The sequence below is a fragment of the Ovis canadensis genome, chromosome 1 (assembly GCF_042477335.2).
Source record: "Ovis canadensis isolate MfBH-ARS-UI-01 breed Bighorn chromosome 1, ARS-UI_OviCan_v2, whole genome shotgun sequence".
Classification (NCBI taxonomy): Eukaryota; Metazoa; Chordata; class Mammalia; order Artiodactyla; family Bovidae; genus Ovis; species Ovis canadensis.
Window position 1 is genome coordinate 20,380,401 of NC_091245.1, and position 20,815 is coordinate 20,401,215.

Here is a 20,815-nt window from a genome sequence, read left to right on the forward strand (position 1 = left end):
CTTCTTCCTTTCTAATCTGAGTATCGTTTGGTGCTGTTAAGTGTCTTATTGTACTGGCTAAAATCAACAGTTTGATACTGAAACAGAAAAGGTAAAAGTAAACAGCTTTGCCTTGTTCTTTTTAAAAAAAAATTTTAACATTTAATTTTTTTTTGCCCTACCAGGTGGCATGTGGGATCTTAGTTCCCCAACCAGGGATTGAACCTTTTGCAGTGGAAGCTCAGAGTCTTAAGCACTGTATAGCCAGGAAAGTCCCTGCCTTGTTCTTGATGTTAGGAAGAAAACATTCAATCTTTTACCATTAAGTATAAAGGCAGTTGTAAGAGAGATGCCCTTTATCATGTGGGAAAGTTCCCTTCTTTTCCTAGTTTGTTGAGAATTTTAATGTTTTTAGTAGTAATAAATGTTGGATTTTATTAGGTGCTTTTTCCCTATTACTGAGATGATCATTTGAGTATTCTTTTTTACTCTATTATTATGGTGAAATACAGTGATTGATTTTGAATGTTTTAAACCAACTTTGCATTCTTGGAGGTAAACCCTACTTATTATGATGTATTATCATTTAAAAAATATATTATTTGGATTCAACCTCTTACAATTTTTAAGAGTTTTTGCGCCTATGTGCTCATGAGAGTTTTATTCTGAGTTTTTGCTTTTGGCTGTGCAGTGTGGCATGTGGGATCTTAGTTACCCAACCAGGGATTGAACCTATATCCCCTGCAGTGGAAGCACAACGTCCTAACCACTGGACTGCCAGGGAATTCCCTGAGTTTTCTTTTTTATAGTTTTTGTCTGTATTAGGGAAATTAAAACAGAGGAAGTCTTGATCAGGCTTCAGAAGCAGCAGAGCAGGCCCCTGACCTTTCTTCTGACCAATCTGGACACTGCCCAGATTCTGTGCCTGCCTGCCGGCACAGCAAGTCAGGCAGCACTTTAGATAAGAAAGACATTTGGTCCTGAAATTCTTGAGAGCCTGGAAGTCTGGCCAACTGTGATTGTGGCCACATTATTAAAATGATATCTGCCAGGTTTACCTACTCTATGGTAATTATACTTCTTCCTTTTATGACTGATAAATAGTAATACTTTGTAGAGAGATACTATGTACAGTAAGTCCCCCACACATGAACCTTCAAGTTTGAACTTTCAAACATATGAATGTACATTCCGTAAACATTAGGTATGAGTGAAATTTCTCCTTGTCCTCTGTCTCCTATTGCTGATCATTCTTCAGCTCTACCATCTCCTATCTCCTCTCCTACCTCCAGTTAGTACTCTTCTTGCTGGTTCACTTCATGCCAGCCCCTGTATGCCAGCTGAACTGTATGTACTACTGTACTTTTTAAGGTATCATACTGTAAGATTAAAAATGCTTAATTTTTTTTCTTAGGTACTATTGTATGAAAAGTATAAATCTATTACAGTACTATAGAACTAGTTGTGTTAGTTGGGTACCTAGGCTAACTTTGTTGGACTTATGAATAAATTCGACTTATGAATGTGTTCTTGCAATGGAACACGTTCATATGTAGGGGACTTACTGTAAATATCCTGTTCCTCATCAAATGTTCAACCATTATTAGTATCTACTGCTACTTTTTCACTGTGGCTACTCTAGGTACCTCATATAAGTGGAATCATGCAATGTTTTGTCTTTTTGTGTCTGGTTTATTTCACTTAATGTTTTCAAGGCTCATCCATGTTGTAACATGTATTAGAAGTTCATTCCTTTTTATGGCTAAATAATATTCCATTGTATATATTTACTACAGTTTGTTTATCCATTCATCTGCTGACAGATACTTGAGTTATTTACAACTTTTGGCAATTGTGAATAATGCCACTATTAATATTGGTGTACAAATATCTGTTTAAGTCCATGTTTTCAATTCTTTTGGGTATATGCCTACCTAATTCTTATTTATTCTTGAGTCAGCTTTGGTAGTTTGTATCCATCAAGAAATCAGTCTATTTCATTTATATTGTTGAATTTATTAGCATAAAGTTGTCTTTAGAATTTGTTGTGATGTCACTTTTCCCATTCTTAAAATTGCTACTTTGTCTTCTCCTTTTTTCTTGATCAGTCTGGACAAAGATTTCAATTTTATATATCTTTTCAAAGAAACAGCTTTTTGTTTCATTGATTTTCTTTTTTTCTATATTTTATTTGATTTCTGCTCTGATATGTGTTATTTTCTTTCTTTTACTTATTTTAGGTTTCATTTGCTCTTCTTCTCTGGGTTCTTATGTTAGAATCTGGGATCGTCGATTTGAAACCTTTCTTCTTTTCACATATAGGTATTAAGTGCTAAAAATTTCCTTCTAAGTAAAGCTTTAGCCCTAATCCACAAAATTTTAAATGTTGTACTTTTTCATTCAGTTTAAAATATTTTCTATTAATTTTTTTTCTGTTTTTCTCCCTTTGTTCAGTGAGTTACATGGAGGTGTACAGTTTAATTTCTAAAACTTAAGTGGATTTTTATTATTGATTTCTAATTCAACTGTGGTCGTCTGGAAAAGATTTTTATTTCAGCTTTAAAAAAATTTATTTATTTATTTATTTTAATTGGAGGCTAATTACTTTAAAACATTGTAGTGTTTTTTGCCATACATTGACATGAATCAGCCATGGGTGCACATGTGTCCCCCATCCTGAACCCTCCTCCCACTTCTCTCCTCATCCTATTTCAGCTTTTTTTAAACATCATTTTATTTTATCAGCCATGCCACATAGCATGTGGGGTCTTAGTTCCTCAACCAGGTACTGAACCCATGCTACCTGCAGTGGAAATGTGGAGTCCTAACCACTGGACTGCCAGGAAATTCCTTTTACCTTTGTTTTTGGAAAGATATTTTCACTGGTATAGAATTCTAGGTCAAAAAAAATTTTTAAGAGTAATTTAAAGATTTTTCTCCACTGTCTTCTGGCTTATACTGCTTCTAATGAGAAACCTACTCTCATACTTATCATTTATCCTTAGTATATAGTGTGTATTTTTTTCCCTGCAGTTGCATTTAAGTAAGATTTTTCTCTTTAATCATGGGTTTTAAGCAATTTGATTATGATGTGCCTTGGTATAATTTTCTTCATATTTCTTATGCTTGAGTTTCAGTAAGCATCTTGGATCTGTGGCATCCTTATCCTGCTTGGAATCTGATACTCCATGACAGGCCACTGCCACCCCCACTTCCCATATGGATGTCTATTGTCAAATTTATTATTTTTTCCAATAAGATTTATGAAAAATGTTATCTTAGAGTAATTTAAATTTGTATTTCTCAAGTGAGGCCAGGCATTTTTAATTGTTTAAAACTCATTTGTACCTTCTTTTCTGTAAACTGCCTGATCATATTTGTTCAATTTTTTTTTACTGTTTTTTAAAAATCATTTTTATATTGATTTGTCTGTGTCTTTTACCTTTTCTACAATTTTGCATACATTCTTTCTACTATAAGAAGACACAACATAACGTTATTTTAAATTTTAAAAAAGTGCTTAAAAAAACCCGTGTAATTTCCTGGTATCAGAAAAATACTCACAGTCCATGGCAGCTAGTATTTTATTATAACTTCTCTGGGGCTTATTTTTACTTCTCTTTGTGATGAGATCTACATAGCTAACATGGAGGATGTGAGCTTAAAAACCTGAGTCACTCTGGACTGTCTTATTTTTTGACCAGGGGCCCTAGAAAAATCATAAACTCTCATATCTGAGATTTGGAGTTCCATCACTCACTGGATCTTCCAATGGTCCTGGGAAGCTGACAGGTCATTGACAATGATCCCCATTTTATAGATTTTTAAACCAGAGGATTAGAAATGTAAAGTGACTTTATCATATGGAAGGTTAGATTTAGAAGTTACCTTGCTAAGTCACTTCAGTCGTATCTGACTCTGTGCGACCCCATAGACAGCAGCCCGTCAGGCTCCCCCATCCCTGGGATTCTCCAGGCAAGAACTCTGGAGTGGGTTGCCTTTTCCTTCTCCAATGCATGAAAGTGAAAAGTCAAAGTGAAGTCGCTCAGTCGTGTCCAACTCTTAGCGACCCCATGGACTGCTACCAGGCTGCTCCGTCCATGGGATTTTCCAGGCAAGAGTACTGGAGTAGGGTGCCATTGCCTTCTCCAGAAGCTACCTTAAAGATGATCTATTCTCTGTTCTCAAGAGTCCTACAATTAGTAACTATGGCAAAACTCTGACTTGGACTCAGGTGTCATAGGCAGTAATCAAAGTGAGGATCCCTACCACTCTAAGTGCTTAAGAGAAGTCGAATAGCTTCTCTTCTTCAGGAGACTCAGGCTAAGCCTTTAGTAGGTCATGACCAAGCAGGCATACTGGGGGTGCTGGAACCTTACATCTATCTATGCTCACCTTTGGCAGCAGTCAGCATGGTGGAGGCCAGTTCACACTGCTGTGATTCCAAGTGTCCAAGCGTGAACCAGCGAGGGTAACGGCTGGGCACCACAGATACCATATGGTGAGGGTGGGAAGTGTCGCCTGAAGAAGTTGAGTTTTCTAGAACAGGTAACCTAGAAGACCCAGGGAGAGTCATCAACTACTACCCAGACCCTTGCCATTCTGAGCCACCTTAGAGAAGCTTGTTCTTTGCTGGGGAGGAAATGGGAAGGAAAGGGTTAATGAGGACCCTCAAAGGTTTTAAAACCTATGAGTACTGTACGTTATATGAGGTGAGTGCCTGGGCACTTGGAAGAACTCAAGCTGAACAGTTCTTACTGAAAACAGTTCAAAAGTCATAAGATTATTTGTTAAAGTATAAGAAATATATGCCAAGTAATCCTCAGCAGTCCTTTCTGGTCAAGCTGAGGTGCTCTCTCAGCCTTATAGTCTAACTTAAATTCTTCTGTACCGTCTGCTGCATCCAAGAGGACTACCTGCCTGAACCAAGGATTCTACTCTTGTTTGGAGACAGGATGCCCATAGCTCACTGTTCTCAAGTCTTGATACAGAAAGACTTACTTCTACTTCCCTAGATGTATCTGGTGACCTATGCCCGGGAACCATTTCTCAGTTAGATATGGAAGGGCTCAAACCCTTTGTGAAGCTGCCAAACTGGCCCTTGAACAAAGAGGCTCAGGCCTTGGATATTCTGTATCTGTTAAAATCTCAGAGGCTTCTTCAACTCACTGAGAATGCAGCCAGGGAAGAAGCTAGGAGTCCTAGATCATAGGAAAATATCTGAACCATTTTAGGGCAGGCCAATGGCAGGTCCAATAGAACACAGAAAGAGGGAAAGAAAAGAAAGTGAGACAAACCAAGAGGCTTCTGCTTTGGTGGAGGCATTTGGGCTGGGAAAAGGCTACCCACCTCATGGCACGTAAGGCTAACTTATAGGACAGGTCTGGATCATGCGGCAGCAGAGCTGAGAACAAGTACTTGGCAAAGGTGTGCATGGGAACACTCTCTCGGTGGATGACTTCTCCCAGGCCACTGAAGGGGCCTCCTGCAGGAAGGAGATAAACCAGCCAGTTGTTTATCTGTGCGCTTTTATTTGCCTGCCTGACCTTGAGCTCCAGGGCCCCACAAGTGCTCGCTAGCCATGGGAACCTTCATTACACTTTAAAGTCAGAAATGTTGCTGTGCTTGTGCTCTATTAGAGAGGGGAACCTGGAGTCAAATGCCTAAGACTCTGTGCCAACAGTCCCTTCTCTACTTACCTTCTAGTAGTAAGATGCACTGTTTCTGCAGTGTTTGCACTAGCTCATCGTCCAGCTGCAGCTCCTGGAGTCGACTCAGCAGTTGCTCCTCATTACGGCACACCTTGTCCTGTGCATAGAGGCCTTCAGGCATCACCCTCTGTTGACCCATCCCCATCAGAGCAACTTCCATGGCCAATGACAGGTAGGACTCACTGCTGTTTGGGCAGCCTGCAGCCACAGGCACATGCTGGTACACAGGGGGTCTGCTTTCATTCATATCTGAGGACAACAGGGCACCAGATTTGTTAGGTCAGGTCCCATGGATTTTTGTGCCTCTCCCACCAATGCACACTTTGGGATACAGCTTGGTCAATAACTAACACAAAGAAGCTAAATGAAAAACCAGAACAGTAATATACTGAAAATAAAAAATAAAAACATACTAAAAAATGTTATACATGGTTCTAAAGATTAACTCCTTCCTAAAATATGAACTGGCTAGGCCAGCTGGAAAAAAATACAGTCATACTAGTCTTCTGTTAGAATGTTATGTAATACTACAATGATCTATTTTTGTGTCTGTCTCTTCATTAGAATGTAAGAACCTTCTAGGAAAGGGACTTTATTGTTTTGCCTTAGGCATCTCCACTGTCTGGTATGTGTAAGGAGCCAAATGTTTGTGGTGAATAAATCCCAAGTACAACCTCAGGTTCTTAAGACGTCTAAGTGTCATTATGCAGATGAAAGAGACCAAGGAGGATGATTCCTTTTTCAGGGGATAAGAGGAAAGACACAGTAGCCCTGTCTCGCATTGAAGTCACCTCTTGTATCTCTACCCAGAGATATCTGAATCATCCAGTTAAACTATTACTTTTGTGATATTTGCAACTTTAATGTTATTGTTACTTTTTATCCTCCACCTTTGGGTTCTAAGTTTCAGGAGAAGAGCACAGATCTAAAAGCCAGAGTCTTAATTTCTTTCCTTCCTCCCATTATCCATTTCGTAAATGTTTAAGGGAGACTATTAAAAGGGAGTTATTGCCCTAACTGCTGTTTTCAGGAACTTGAAAGGCTAGCAGAGACACTTGTAAACAAATTTTATGGCAGTGTGCTAAATACCATAATATATGCATGTTTACAATACAGTGATAGCATAAAGGAAAAAAGAATCAATTTTGTCTCAAGTCCCTGTTAATTTGAGACTCTACTAAATTACCTCCCTTTTATTTCTCTTTTGTAAAATTGGTACAAAACTACCACCAGGGAGACTGTTCAAGGGAAACATGAGAGTATTATGTAATTGCAAGGGATACACACACTGCTGATGCAAGTTCTTTTACATTTCCAGACTGTTTTGAGGACCTGGCCTCTGACTTCTCAAGTCCCGCTGGTCCTTTTTGTTCCCTTTGGATTACTCTTCAGACATTCACAAGGTAGGAAAGTGACAGGAGCAAAGGAAAGCTGAAGCTGGCAAGGTAAAATGGGTGAACAGGACAGAGCCAGTCCACAGAGTGGGGAAGGAAGATAAGAAAGGAGCAATCCCAAGGAAACCACTCAGGGGAGGTCCAGTTTAGATAAGAGAACAAGAGGGGTAAAACAGACTCTGTCATGGGAAAGAAGCGGGCTCCGAAGGGTAGTCTGGGCTTCCCTCAGGCTGACCCCTGTACCTGACACTTCCAGATAGCCATCATCATTCAGGCGGCAGGCCTCAGTCAAGGTGAGAAACAGGCAGCCAATTGGATCCAGAGGGTGGCCCACCCAGCCTTCTAGGTTTGTGATGGTTGTGGTTCCCCTCTGCAACAGTTCTGGAAATAAGCAGGTCAAAGGTTTTGAGAGGGATATACACACACTGCTCTCTGTCCCTGCTTGGTCTCTTCATCAGTCTCCTCATCAGTCTCCTTCAGGCGGTGGCCCTGAGACTCAAAGTAAAGCTTGCCTTGGGTTGAGGAGTCTGGTCACCAGCTCATCAGCCACTATGAGGCCATGTGGGATGCATTTGGGCTGCCTGCCGATAGCACACATATGTAGACACAGCTTTACAGTTTAAAAAGGGTCTTCTCATACCAGATCTCAGTGGATCCAACTGTCCTATGCGAGAGGCAGGCCAGCATTATTATTCCCATTTTACAGATAAGAAAACTGAGATTTATAGAGGTAAAGAGAGGGATTCCACACAGAAAGGAGAATGACCTGGAATCCCCTAACCCCTGCCACACCAGGAAACTGAATGAAAATTAAGTCCTGGGCCTTGTAGTCCCTGAGAACCCCATCAGCCTAAGCAGTTGAGATGGCTCCTGATCACTATACCTTTCTTCTGATGCTTGTAGATTTCCAGCTGCCGCTGCTGCTGCAACCTGAGAGTATTGATAATGGCCACTGTGAGTCTGAGGGCCTCTTTTGGGTAACCATGGGAACGCAGGGCATCAACCCGAGCACAGGCTGTAGGCACATGCTCTATCAGATGAGAAGAAGATATTTTGATTGAGTTAAATTTTCAAATCAGGAAAACTTGTGTTTGACAACGGCAAACAGTATTCAGTTCAGGTCCTCAAATTTGACCTGACATCTACTGTGTACCAGAAATTGTATTTTATCTTTTAGGGATATAAAGTTGAATAAGTCACAGGTACTACCTCCAAGGAGATACACTGCAGCCTCAGTATAGTGGTTTGGTGTAGAAAGGGGCAAAGAACTAGGATAATAAACTGTTATACCTCTTTCTGAACATAAACCTCAGGAACCTAATACAGCAATAAACTACTTTTATAGAGGGAAGGCCTCACTTGTTTATTAATCCTGTTTCCTGAGAACCTATTATGTGCCAGGTAGCATGCTGGGCAAAGCAACTACAAAAATGTATAAGAAACGGTTACTGTCCTCAAAGAGCTCATAAATAATACATAAAAAGATCATTATAAAACAGTTAAAAAGAAATGACAAGATAGAAATATACACAGAAAGAAAATATTTGAGCTATATGCTTTGTAGGGCAAGTAATATTTTAAATAGGTAGAAAAACAGAAAGAGGCATCCCTGGCAAAGAGAACGTATAAATAAAGGCATGTAAGTAAAAGCATAAAAAGTATTCTGGATAACATCTTCAGAGTATGGCAAATAGTTTGGTGTAGAGTTAGGTTATGTGGCTAGAGATAGCCTGGAAAGGTGGAGTCTGGAATGTTAAGAGCTTCGAATGCCATTCTAAGAAGTTTGGATTTACCTTAGGCATAATGGATGACTACCAAACACTTATAAATGGGGAAGGGACATAAATATACACAAAGCATATAGCTTTGCCCTACAAAGCATATAGCTCAAATATTTTCCTTCCGTGTTTATTTCTGTCTTGTCATTTCTTTCTAACTGTTTTATAATGATCTTTTTATGTATTATTTCTGAGCTCTTTGAGGACAGTAACCGTTTCTTATACATTTTTGTAGTTGCTTTGCCCAGCCTGCTACGTGGCACATAATAGGTTCTCAGGAAACAGGATTAATAAACATAAAAATTATAGGAATAATTATAGAAAATACAGATAAAATAGAAAATAAAAATCAGAGATAACCATTATTTCTAATTTCATATTTTTATGAAAAATATGTATCTCTAGACTTTCCTAAATAATTTTAATAAAAATGATGTATTATAATTATTGTTTTATAATTAGGTTTTCCACTTAATAATTCATTGTAAATATTTTTCCATACCATTAAATATACTTCCATAATATTAAAAATGATTACATATCATTCCATTAAATATGTGTACTATCCATTGGCTCAATCAGTCCCCTATTGCTGGACATTATTGTTTTTAATTTTTCTCATCTATACGTTATATGTTCATGTTCTAATAAACCTCATAACTTTATGTACATTCTTAGTTAATTATAGCTCAGGATAAATTCCTAGATATAGAATTCCTGGATCAAGGGCTATGAATTTATTTTAAAGGCTTTTGATAAGTGTTGCTGAACTGCAGTAAGTATTTACATTCCTACCAGTAATATATGAGATTACTATATCCAATGTAGCCTCTCCTACACCAAAATCAGTTATCATTATTTAAAAAAATTCCTATTTGACAACTGAAACATGGTAATTCAGTGTTGTTTTGATTTGGATCTTTGTTTATAATGGGGTGTGTATTTTTCACACACTTGTTAGATTTATGTTTTAAAAGTATTAGATCAGAGAAGAGGAAAAATAATCAGTGGGAATTTCAGGTAGTGACCTACAGTGAGTTTGGCCAAAACCTTTCAAGAGAGAGACAGGCACACACCCAGATTCAGCAGGCTCTTGCGAAAGACAAAGATATGGGATGAGGGACAGAGGTAGGGAATTAGGAGATGATAATAAAAATGTATGCTATTGTTTTAAGACTCAGAGAATGAATATTATTTTATAAGTGTGTAGTATGGAATATGCATTCTGTAACAAAGTCAAGAACAGACTCAAAGAAGGCTAGAGGAGAGTTTAAACTCATGATGGAACAGCTTTATTCTGTGATGATAAAGGAAGGAATGAGGAAAGGAAGACAGCTTGGTGACAAATGCAGACAGTCTGAGCTACTAGTACAGAGCGATTTAAGTTTCAAAGTTCATGCCTTTTTAGCAAAACATGTAATTTCATAGTAGATTCTAATGTTGTTCAGTAACTGCTAAGAGTCTATGAACTGATGTCTAATGGTTTTGTTAGTACTCCTTTAGATTTATTAGCTCCTTTCCCCTCCCCAAACTCAGGAAACAATAGAAATACCTCTTTTTGAGATTACTGTACTTCAGCTGAGAACATATACAAGTGGCTCAGGCTATACCCTGAGGCCCTAGTCAAGGCCCCAAAAGATCTGGATGAAGACTGTCCAAAGGTTAGTTGTGTTGCTGGTACCTATGGAGATGGCTCACTCAGGCCTGACATGAGGTGAGACTGGGCTCTGAAATTCTTAGAGTAGGATAAGTACACTTACCAAGCCACAGTGGTTGGCCTTGGGAATTGAAGAGTAGCCTCTCACTTTCCCGCTGGCAGGCAGGAGCTGTATATACATCACTGCTGATGATTCGCTGTAAGTGGCTGTCCTGCCAATGCAACTCACGGCCCTCAATGGCTCTAGTGAACACCGTCCGTCTCGGTCTGGATAAAGAATCTGGGGAAAGGAAAAAAGATGCAGCAGTTCAGTGATGGGTAATCTGAAGATCTAACTCCTGTGTCTTCTTCAGGATGGAAGGACAGGCAGAACAATAGTGTATAGTTAGTGAGAGCAGCAACTCTGCCATTTGTCTGGGTATTCATTGTCTTACTTCTCTATTGGGTAGCTTTTAATGTGTCCCTGTCCTCTATGGGAAGAACCTTTCTACATAGATCTATGACTGAAGACCAATTTCTCCTAAGACCCAGAGCTACATGAGAGAGAAGAGGGATAGTGATGCTCAGCTGCTCAGTTACAAGGATTCCAACTGCTTCTACAGAAGCCAAAGGAAAAGATAAGCAGTGAGGTAATATCCTTGGTCAACCCATAACTGGTTTCTTTTACAGTATGACCCTTATCAGACTACTTCTGTAACATTGATATAAAAGCTGAAAAACAGCGGCAGTCCTGTGTATTTTGGTATCTTTAATTTTTAAAATAATTTTATTTCTTTATGCATTTTCTTTTGGCTGGGCTGGATCTTCATTGCTGTGTGGGCTTTTCTTTAGTTGTGGCAAGCAGGCTTCTCATTGTGGTGGCTTCTCTTACTGTGGAGCACAGATTCGAGGCACTTTCATTTCAGTAGTCACAGCACAGGGGCTCAGAGAATAGGCTCAGTAGTTGGGGCACACGGGCTTAGTTGCTTTGCGGCATGTGGGATCTTCCTGGTTCAGGGATCAAACCTGTCCCCTGCATTGGCAGGTGGATTCCTCACCACTGAGCCACCAGGGTAAGTCCTCTGGTATCTTTATCACGCTAGTATCTGCAGGCTTACAACCTGTTCTCCAGTAAGAAAACCTGAGGCTGACTAAAGATTAATTGAATTGTTTTCTCAATGGAGTCCTACCAAAACATCTCTCTTCAGGAAAAGGGCTGAAGGGAAACAGCAGACAAAGTAAGCTCAATTCTTTAGGGTGGTGTGTAGGAGCTGACTCATTAGAAAAGACCTTGATGCTGGGAAAGAGTGAAGGCAGGAGGAGAAGGGGACAACAGAGGACAAGATGGTCAGATGGCATGGACTCAAAGCCAATTTAATGGACATGAGTTGAAGCAAGCTCCAGATGGTGAAGAACAGGGAAGCCTGGCGTGCTGCAGTCCATGGGGTCACAAAGAGTTGGACACGACTGAGTGACTGAACAACGACAAAATACTAGAGTGGGTTGCCATTTCCTTCTCTAGGGGATCTTCCTGACCCAGGGATCGAACCTGAGTCTCCTGCATTGCAGGCAGATTCTTTACCATCTGAGCCACATGGGGTTTAATAAGGTAACATCTGAATAGAGACCTGAAGGAACCAAAGAGCAAGCCTTAGATGTAACTAAGGAAGCGCATTCTAGGCAAAAGGAACAGCAAGTGCTAAGCTAAGGTGGGAACATATTTGAAGTTTTTGAGGGCAGGGCAGAGGCCAGTGTACACAGAATGGAATGAGCAAGCCAGAAACTCACAGGAGATGAGGTCAGAGAGATACTAGGGAACCAGAATGGGCAGAGCCTTCTAGGCCATGAGGAAAGATGAGAAGCCACTTGAGGGCTCTGAGTTGTTGAAGGTGTATGATCTGATTTGACAACTGGCAGCAGCATAGAGAACAGACTTTAAGGTAGAAGCAGTTAGGAGGTCACTGTAATAATTTGTGAAAGATAATCTGTTCAGAGTAATATGCAGTAGAGACGATGAGAGTAAATGAACTTTGGCTATGTTCTAAAGGCAAAGGTGACAGGATTTGCCCATGGATTAGATCTGGGGGATCTGGGTGAGAAAGAGAAGAATCAAGAATGACTCCAAGGTTTTTAAGGTAGGCTTGCCATATGCAGAGATAGGGAAGTCTACACAAGAGGAGCAGGTTTGGGTGGGGCTTGAGAGGTAAGAAATCCTACTGAGATGTCTATTAATATCTAAGAGGCAATATCGAAAAGGTAGTTAAACATGTAAATCTGGAGTTGAGAGGAAAAGTTTGGGCGGGAGTTATAAATTTGAGTATTGTTAGTATACAGATGATTATTAAAACAATGCAATTATCAGGGGAGTAAATACAGAAAGAGAAGTGGTTTGATGACTGAGCCCTGGGTACTCTAGAATTTTAGGTTGGGAAGTGGTGGGGAGACAGTAAAGGAGACTGAGGAGGGGCCAAGGAAGAGGAGAACCAAGAGAACAGTGTCGTGGAATAAGATGAAAAAGGTGTTTGAAAGAGAGAGTGACCAGCAGTAACAAATACTGTTGATAGATCAAGTAAATTCTGACTTGAAAACTAGATTTAGGAATGGTTACCATTAGTGACCCAGAGAAGGCAATGGCAACCCACTCCTGTACTCTTGCCTGGAAAATCTCATGGACGGAGGAGCCTGGTGGGCTGCAGTCCATGGGGTCGTTAGGAGTCAGACACGACTGAGCGACTTCACTTTCACTTTTTACTTTCATGCATTGGAGAAGGAAATGGCAACCCACTCCAGTGTTCTTGACTGGAGAATCCCAGGGACAGGGGAGCCTGATGGGCTGCTGTCTCTGGGGTTGCACAGAGTCGGACACAACTGAAGTGACTTAGCAGCAGCAGTGTTAGTGACCAGTACAAGAGCTGTTTCAGTACTGGAGGGATGACTGCCTGACTTGAGTGAATTCAAGGAAGAATAAGAGCAGAAGCAGAGAAGATAAATATATAACATTCTTTTGAGCATTTTTCTTAATTCTACCACTTATTTCTACTCTCTCAGAGAAATAGGGTGGTGGACAGGAGAGGCATGTAGGGTCAGCAAGTATGTTTTTGTTTTGTTTTGTTTTGTTTCAGGTGAAAGATAAAACAATGTGCTGGTATACTCCTAGGAATAATCCACAAAAATCTGTGATGCAGGAGAGAGGAGATAATTGCTGGGGTGATTCCTAGGTAAAAGAGAAGGAATAGGTTCTTAAGAACAAATGGAGTGCTTGGACTTAGACAGAAGCACAAAGAAGAATAGGGGAACAGGCAGACAGGCATAACAGGTAGATGGGCATAAACAGAGGCAGATGTGATGACAGAGTTTTGGAGATTCTCTTCTGATTGCTTCTGTATTCTCAGTGAACAGGAAGCAAGGCTCTAGGCTGTACGTGAGGAAGGGGAGAAAGCATAGAAAGTTTTAAGGAAAGGCAATGTGAAACAGTAATTTAGAAGAGTGAAAGGAAGCATGGACCAGAGAAATGTAGCTGATGTATGGACAGTACAATGGGCCCACTTGAGATTACTGGTCATGAACTTAAATAAGACCAGTTATTGTGGCCGTGTTTCTCGCCAATATGCTCACTGTGTGAGTGTGAGCACTGAGTAATTAGAAAGTCAGACCGAATTACTAAGGATAAGGTTTTGCTATGTGAATATAACTAAGGGAAAGAGGGAGTTGAATATGTTTGCAGAGTAGTGATTATAATGATATACCAAGGAATCTAATCTGGATAAGGAGGAAAATGAGGCTACCACAAGAAAGAAAAAGTGACAGGATCAAAATTCCTAATGGGGTCCAGGAATTACTGGAATATGCATAACAGAGAAAATAATCTAGTAAGGCTGGTGGTGGTAATTAGAGCTGCTTGAAATTATGACTGTAAAGAAGGAGCAGTTATTGGTAATGAAAGGGTTCAGGGTATGACCTTGGGGTTGCATGGCTAAGTTATGTAGAAGATAGACTATTGGTACTTCCCTGGTGGTACAGTGGTTAGGAAACCACATGCCAATGCAGGGGACATGAGTTTGATCCCTGGCTGGGGAAGACCCCACATGCCTGAGAGCAGCTAAGCCTGTGCACTACAACTACTGAAGCCCAAGAACCCAAGAGTGCACGCTCTCCAACAAGACAAGCCATCACAGAGTGAAGCCTGTGCACTGCAACTAGAGAGCAGCCTGCACTCGTCACAACTGGAGAAAGCCCGCACCCGGCGGTGAAGACAAGGCACAGCCAAAAGTTAACACAAAAGATAGACTATTCAAAGAGAGGAGGTCAAAGAACTCGGAGGCTTGAATACCGGAAGTGTCATCTATGTGGCTAAGAATTACAACAGAAGTAGGGACAGAGAGTAGTGTTATTGAGCCAACTGCCAAAAATCTTCAAGGAATTAACCCAGAGATAAAAATGACCAAAACCAGGAGGGTAGCAGACAGCATGTTTTAACAGCATCAACTTTAAAACTGGGGGGTATTTTAGGAAGGAGGATAGGATAATGATGTAGAAATGGCAATGAAGAGTAAGCAGGATGCCTACTGCTCCATCAGGCCCAAAGGTAAACATACATGAGTGATAAATCAGTCATGGCCTGAGAAAACTTAACAGGAAACAATACCCTCAAATAAGAACCAGTAACAAGTGTTTTGGAACGAGAGAAGCCACCACAATGAGAAGCCTGCAGAGCATAACTAAAGAGTAGCCTCTGCTTGCTGCAACTAGATAATGCCTATATGCAGCAATGAAGACCCAGCACTGCAAAAAAAAAAAAAAAGGAACAATAACAACAAATAACCAAAATAATATACAAGAAAGAAACTGCCAGACTGGAGGCATGTGTTTATATGCAGCATTGGATTCTCTCTATGCCAATCCAAAGCCAATACTGAAAGCATGAATTCCTATGTTGTGGAGGTTAGATGAGCTACCCAGGAAAGGAGAGCTTCATGTGGTGAAGTTGTAGCCTTTTCATCTCTCATTACCTTGGTTACCTTAAATACACTGATAATCAATTATGGAATAGTAGATGAAGACCAAGCAAGAACAATAATTTAAGTGATTTCCTCCTTGAGGTTAAAAATATCAGTGGATTTATCACTTACAATAAAAGGGAAGACATGTAAAATCAATGTTTGATAAAATCTACCAGTAAAAGATCCCCATGGGCTAAACAGCAATCAATTGCTAGCAGCACATGGCCTGAGTTAGATGAACTAAAGCTGATGTGAATGCTGATGCCCAGTAATATCTGGTCAGTGGGCTCAAAAGGCAGAGGGTACAGTATCACTGTACTGGATTTGTCTTAAAATGGGGCAAGAGTAAGCAGTATCTTGGAAGCATGGCCCCAGCCTCTTCCCCCCAGATATCGGCTATATAAAAATTTGAGGAAAACAGAGAAAAGTAAGAAAAGCAGCTGTCAGGACATTTTTTAAAGTTTTTTTTTTTTCTTCTTCCTGCAGGTATTCCATCTTTCCCTTGAGGTAAGTCTTCTGAGATAAAACCAGCCCTAGTGGAGGCCAAGATCCCTGAGTCATGAAGAACTTGAAGGGTAAAGAGGATTCATGCAGAGGGTTCCAGGAATTCATGCTGGGCACTGTAAGGACACACCCAGAGTAGAAAAGGACAACATACCCAATGTCAAAGATAAAAAGCTTGCCCTTATTTAAGGTTTGGCATTTCAAGATAAACAAAGGACAGGCTTTTCTTATTTAGGATGACAATTCTGACAGTCTAAAAGTTGTCCAGCCACCTTCGTTCTAGGGCTTTAACCTCTGACCTTTTGGAGTTCCAGGCACCAAGACCCTAGAATGACATCTGGCTCACCTGAACTGTGACTGGCATTCTGGGGAAGTGCATTGGTGATGTTGGGCAGCTCATGCCCATAGTTCCCATCCTCCAGGGGACAGACATCCAGGTCATTCCATTTCTGCAGTTGCTGCAGCCAACAGGATTTTTCTTCCAATTTGCAATGTGGATTTAAAATGATGCACACCCATAAGGCCCCTGGAAAAGAAAGCAACCACATCCTTGACATCTCTCCTTTGATGTATGTCTAAGCCTTAATTTTTCAGTTTACTCTTTTCTTCTATTTTCAGTTGGTAGGAAAAGTTTCCAAAACATCAGTTCTCAATATAAAAAACCAAATCTGCTAAAGTTTTCAGAAATGCTTATTTTTCCTTCCCAAAGGTTTCTTAAAGCAGAGTAGCTATCTTGATATCTGGGTATGTGCCTGTGTTTGATGAACAAGATAGATTTGGACTTGAATTCTGAGCTCAAATCGGCAGTCCAACAATTTATTGAGAGCTTTCTTGTTCAAGAGTTTGTATTGGAGAATAAGACACTGTTCCTACCCTTGAGGAGCTCTGCAGTGGGGGAAGACAGAAAAATAAACACAGTGTCATTTTAATATGAATATGATAAGCGTTAAGATAAAGATATGTTCAGGGTACAATAATAGCACAGAGCAAAGACATTTACTGTAAGAAGGAAGGTGCTCAGAAAAGGATTCAATTTTTGGTTAGTTGATCTTGGGCTTTCTGAGCTTCAAATCCCTCAACTGTAAAACAGATCATAATGTAGAGAGCCTGGCATATTACTTGGCATGTAGTGGAATTATATTTCCTTTTTCCACGGAAAATAATTTATTTGGACTTGGGTTTTGATACTGTTGATCAGCTATGATGCCTTAAAACTATCACATTCTTGGATCTTCTCTGTCACTATAGCAGCATATCACATATTCCACATAACCAGTAAGTACTGTTTCTTTGATCCCATCACCCTTCTTTTCAAGCAAACCTGCTTCCTCTCTTCAAAGCTGGTTACATGGCTGAGCCAGAAATATTCTCAATCTCAAGTTAACAATAAAACCTGGCTGCAGAGTGTCTTAAGTTAAACATTCTTTGGGATGGAGCTACATCTGTGGGTGGAGGTATATTCAGACACTATTTTAAGACCCCTTAAAGTCAAGTAAGAATGTTTTAAAAGACCATTTAAGCCTCAATTTCAGGTACTAACTAGAAGATAAAAATTCATTTCTATAGGTTCAAATAAGTTTTTCAAATCTACAATGAAAAAGAAACTATACTATATAATACTGTAGTATTTTGTATAATGATGGCTCTTAAGAGGATTAGTTAGGAGTCAAATTAAGTGACTCCTAACTTATAATAATTGTAACCCAGGTGGCTCAGTGGTAAAGAATCCACCTCCCAATGCAGGAGAAAAAGGAGAGGCAGGTTTGATCCCTGAGTTGGGAAGATCCCCCGGAGAAGGAAATGACAACCCACTCCAGTCTTCTCACTTGGAAAATCCCATGGACAGAGGAGCCTGGTAGGCTACAATCCATAGGCTCACAAAGAGTTAGCCACTGCTGAGCGACTGAGCACACACATACACAAATAATAATAATTATAATAAAGACAGTAAATACTATTATAGCCATATATAAAGTGTTATGAGAATAGGTATGATGGAACAATTAACTCTGTACATGTGGTCAGGAAAGGTTACAACATTTGAGTTTGTCTTTGAAGAATAAACATGAGTTAATTCTATTTAAAAATGGCTAACTAAACATGTATGTTTATCACTACTCCCTCTTAATACTTTATTAAAACAAAAGTGGAGAGATAAAAACAGGCATAAATATTCAAGGTAGTTCAGTACCTGCTCATTCCCTCTCCTGGAAGAAAACCAGAGCTTTACTCACTGGAAAGACTGATTCATAGAAGTTCTGGATTGGGAATACTACACAAAGCTGAGGGTAGATTTTCCTCACTAAAAACTGAGGGATTAAGAAAAATATACATATGGAACAAATGAACACCCCCACTCCCACCAAGCAGTCCTCTTTCCCTGCTTGGTTGTGAGAGGACTGTGGTGGTCTTATAATTGAGACACTGTGTTCATGTCCTAGTGTTTTGTGGAAGGCAGAACTTCTGAGTAATAAGATTAGCTGAGGAAATACCTAAGCAAAGTGCTAAAGGAGCAGCCTGGTTCCTCTTGAGTGCTTAGAGTAAAATGCAAGAAGAAAGAAATTATTTAAAGACAGAACTATTCATCAAAAAGGAAGTAAAACTTAAAGATGTGGAACATTCTCAGCCTATGCACATTGAAAAGAATGAGAAAAGCTGTTTGGGAAAGAACCCTAAGGGTGTGACCTTAAAAGAGGTAAATCCTCATCTTTCATTGTAGGAAGAAAAAGAGAACATCTATAATTTTAAAAATTAAGAAAGAACGGTCATTTAGAAATATGGAGGCATATTAGAAAAAGCAGCTAGAAGAATTAAAAATTGCTCTTTCTAAGAAGTAGAAACTGACAATGTAAAAGAATATGGCAGAGGAATACTGCTTTTTATTATAAAGTTTGTAGAACCATTTGAAATTTTAATCTGTGTACATGTATTACTTCATTTTAAAAGAAGAACAAGAGATAAATAGGAGTTGTTTAAGCACAGAAATGGCGGGAGAGTATGTACCAAAACAGGGGGAAGGACATAAGGGAAAGCAAAAATGCCGAGATGTCATTGTAGTCTCTTTGAATATTTGTAGTCTATTGGATGTTTTTTCCTTTTGGTAGAAAATTTTTGTAATCTAGGATGTCAGCTTTTAATACTATTGGGACTGTGAGTTCCTATCAATAAAAGTTCACCTTTCTGAACACCAGGTGGCAAGAAATCCTTAATATACAGAAGGTAAACATTTTTGAACAGTGTGGCAACAAGAAAGATGCACAAATATTCAGATCATAAAAGTTACTTTCTCAACTTTTAGAATTCAAGAATCCTAAAGGCCTGTATAAACCTCATGAAAAAAACTGTTTTTTTCACATAGTAGTTCTTCTCCTATGGTGTCTGTGTTACACTGTTTGCTGGTTCTTGTAAAATTAATGTAGGGATAGGGTATGGTCAATTTTATTGGAAACTATTAAGAGGTCAAGTAAAGTAACAACAGAGAAGAGCAATATGGCAGACACTGGTGGTTTTAACCAAAGCTACTTATCAGTAGAGTGACAGCAATGAGCAATGGAAGACTGCAGTGGGCTCAAGACAGCATATGGAGGTAAGCAAATGGAAAGAGGGACGAGGTTTTCAAGAAGTGTTGTTCTGAAGGAAAAAAGAGAAATGAGGTAGTGATTAGAGGAGGAGGGGAAAATCAAAGGCACTTATGAGACTGAAAATATTAGACCATATTTGTATTCTGATGGAATTGATCCAGTATTGAGGGAGAAATTAATGATACCCGAGAAAAGAGTAATTGCAGGAGCAAAATTCTTGAGAAAAGGGAATGGCATAGGAACAGGAGCAAATATGTAAAGGCTGGTCTTTTATGGGAGCAAAGATACTTTACAGGTTTTAAAAGAAAATGTTTAAAAATGTGCACCTGTGGCTGATTCATGTCAATGTATGGCAAAACCCACCACAGTATTATAAAGTAATTATTATCCAATTAAATAAATTTTTTTTTTAAAAAGTATATGTGTACAGACGTGGGGAGATGAGAAAACCATGCCTGACTGCTTCTGTTATCTCCCGTTCAGAAACTGAAGGAACTGAGGCCACTCCTCCCATTCTTACTATCCCTGCTGAGACCATCCCCAGAGGAGCAGGCCTTTTGACCAGTGAGGAACCCTCAGAGTAGTCGGGGCGGGGGGCGGGGCATGAATGCACATGCTCTAGTGTCTAACCCAATAATGCAGTGTTTTATAAAATGTGGTCTCTGGAAGAACGTCATCAGCATCCTCTGGGAATTTGTTGGAAATGCAAAGTATCAGGTCCTCCTCCAACTGACAAGATCAGAAACTCAGGTCAGGGCCCAGCAATCTATTTTAACAAGTATCCCAGGTGATTCTGGGAAGATCATAGATAGCGGTCTGTGCAGAATGCTTAGAGTTTCTTGGAAGGTTGATACAGCAATTTCTTAGATAAGAAAATGTCACAACCAGGAGCTTTTCATAATGAATCTGAGTAACCAACAAAAGTTTTAGACGCACTGAGGTCATGCTCCACTTACTTCCTGTCACCTAAGGCCAAGTCCAAATCCACAACACAATCCTGCGATTATCACAGAAATTATTCCCAAGAGATTCAGGCCTCAGATAAACCTGATGCTCTGAAGGCTAATTTCAAATTCTTAAAAAACATGCACTTTTGGGGAAAACAGCACATGCGAGATGAAATTGAGGGAGACGTTGCACAAGGATGCTTGATTTGGAGTTGGACAGGTTGGGGCTCCAGTGTTAGAGCCACCACCTGCAAGTGTGTAACTTTGAACAAAAAACTTTCTGAC

General features: G+C 39.8%; 1 protein-coding gene and 1 long non-coding RNA gene across 3 annotated transcripts in view; one reads left to right on the forward strand and one right to left on the reverse strand.

Annotated features, from left to right (window-relative positions):
- The window catches only part of ZSWIM5 (zinc finger SWIM-type containing 5), a 168,633-nt gene that overhangs the window by 23,291 nt on the left and 124,527 nt on the right, over window positions 1-20,815 (reverse strand). The window contains exons 5-11 of the mRNA XM_069589283.1: window positions 16,349-16,528; window positions 10,623-10,799; window positions 7,968-8,114; window positions 7,328-7,465; window positions 5,679-5,939; window positions 5,329-5,464; window positions 4,375-4,532 (exon numbers count right to left, since the gene is read on the reverse strand). Coding sequence (XP_069445384.1) covers window positions 4,375-4,532; window positions 5,329-5,464; window positions 5,679-5,939; window positions 7,328-7,465; window positions 7,968-8,114; window positions 10,623-10,799; window positions 16,349-16,528 — 1,197 coding nt within the window. The remainder of the gene's footprint in view (window positions 1-4,374; window positions 4,533-5,328; window positions 5,465-5,678; window positions 5,940-7,327; window positions 7,466-7,967; window positions 8,115-10,622; window positions 10,800-16,348; window positions 16,529-20,815) is intronic.
- On the forward strand, window positions 5,035-19,189 carry LOC138440673 (uncharacterized). 2 transcript variants are annotated; one of them, XR_011257085.1, is made up of 3 exons: window positions 5,035-5,862; window positions 10,969-11,148; window positions 15,985-19,189. It is a non-coding gene; the product is annotated as an uncharacterized lncRNA (long non-coding RNA). The 2 variants fall into 2 exon arrangements; XR_011257084.1 differs by lacking the exon at window positions 5,035-5,862 and having other exon boundaries at window positions 9,978-11,148.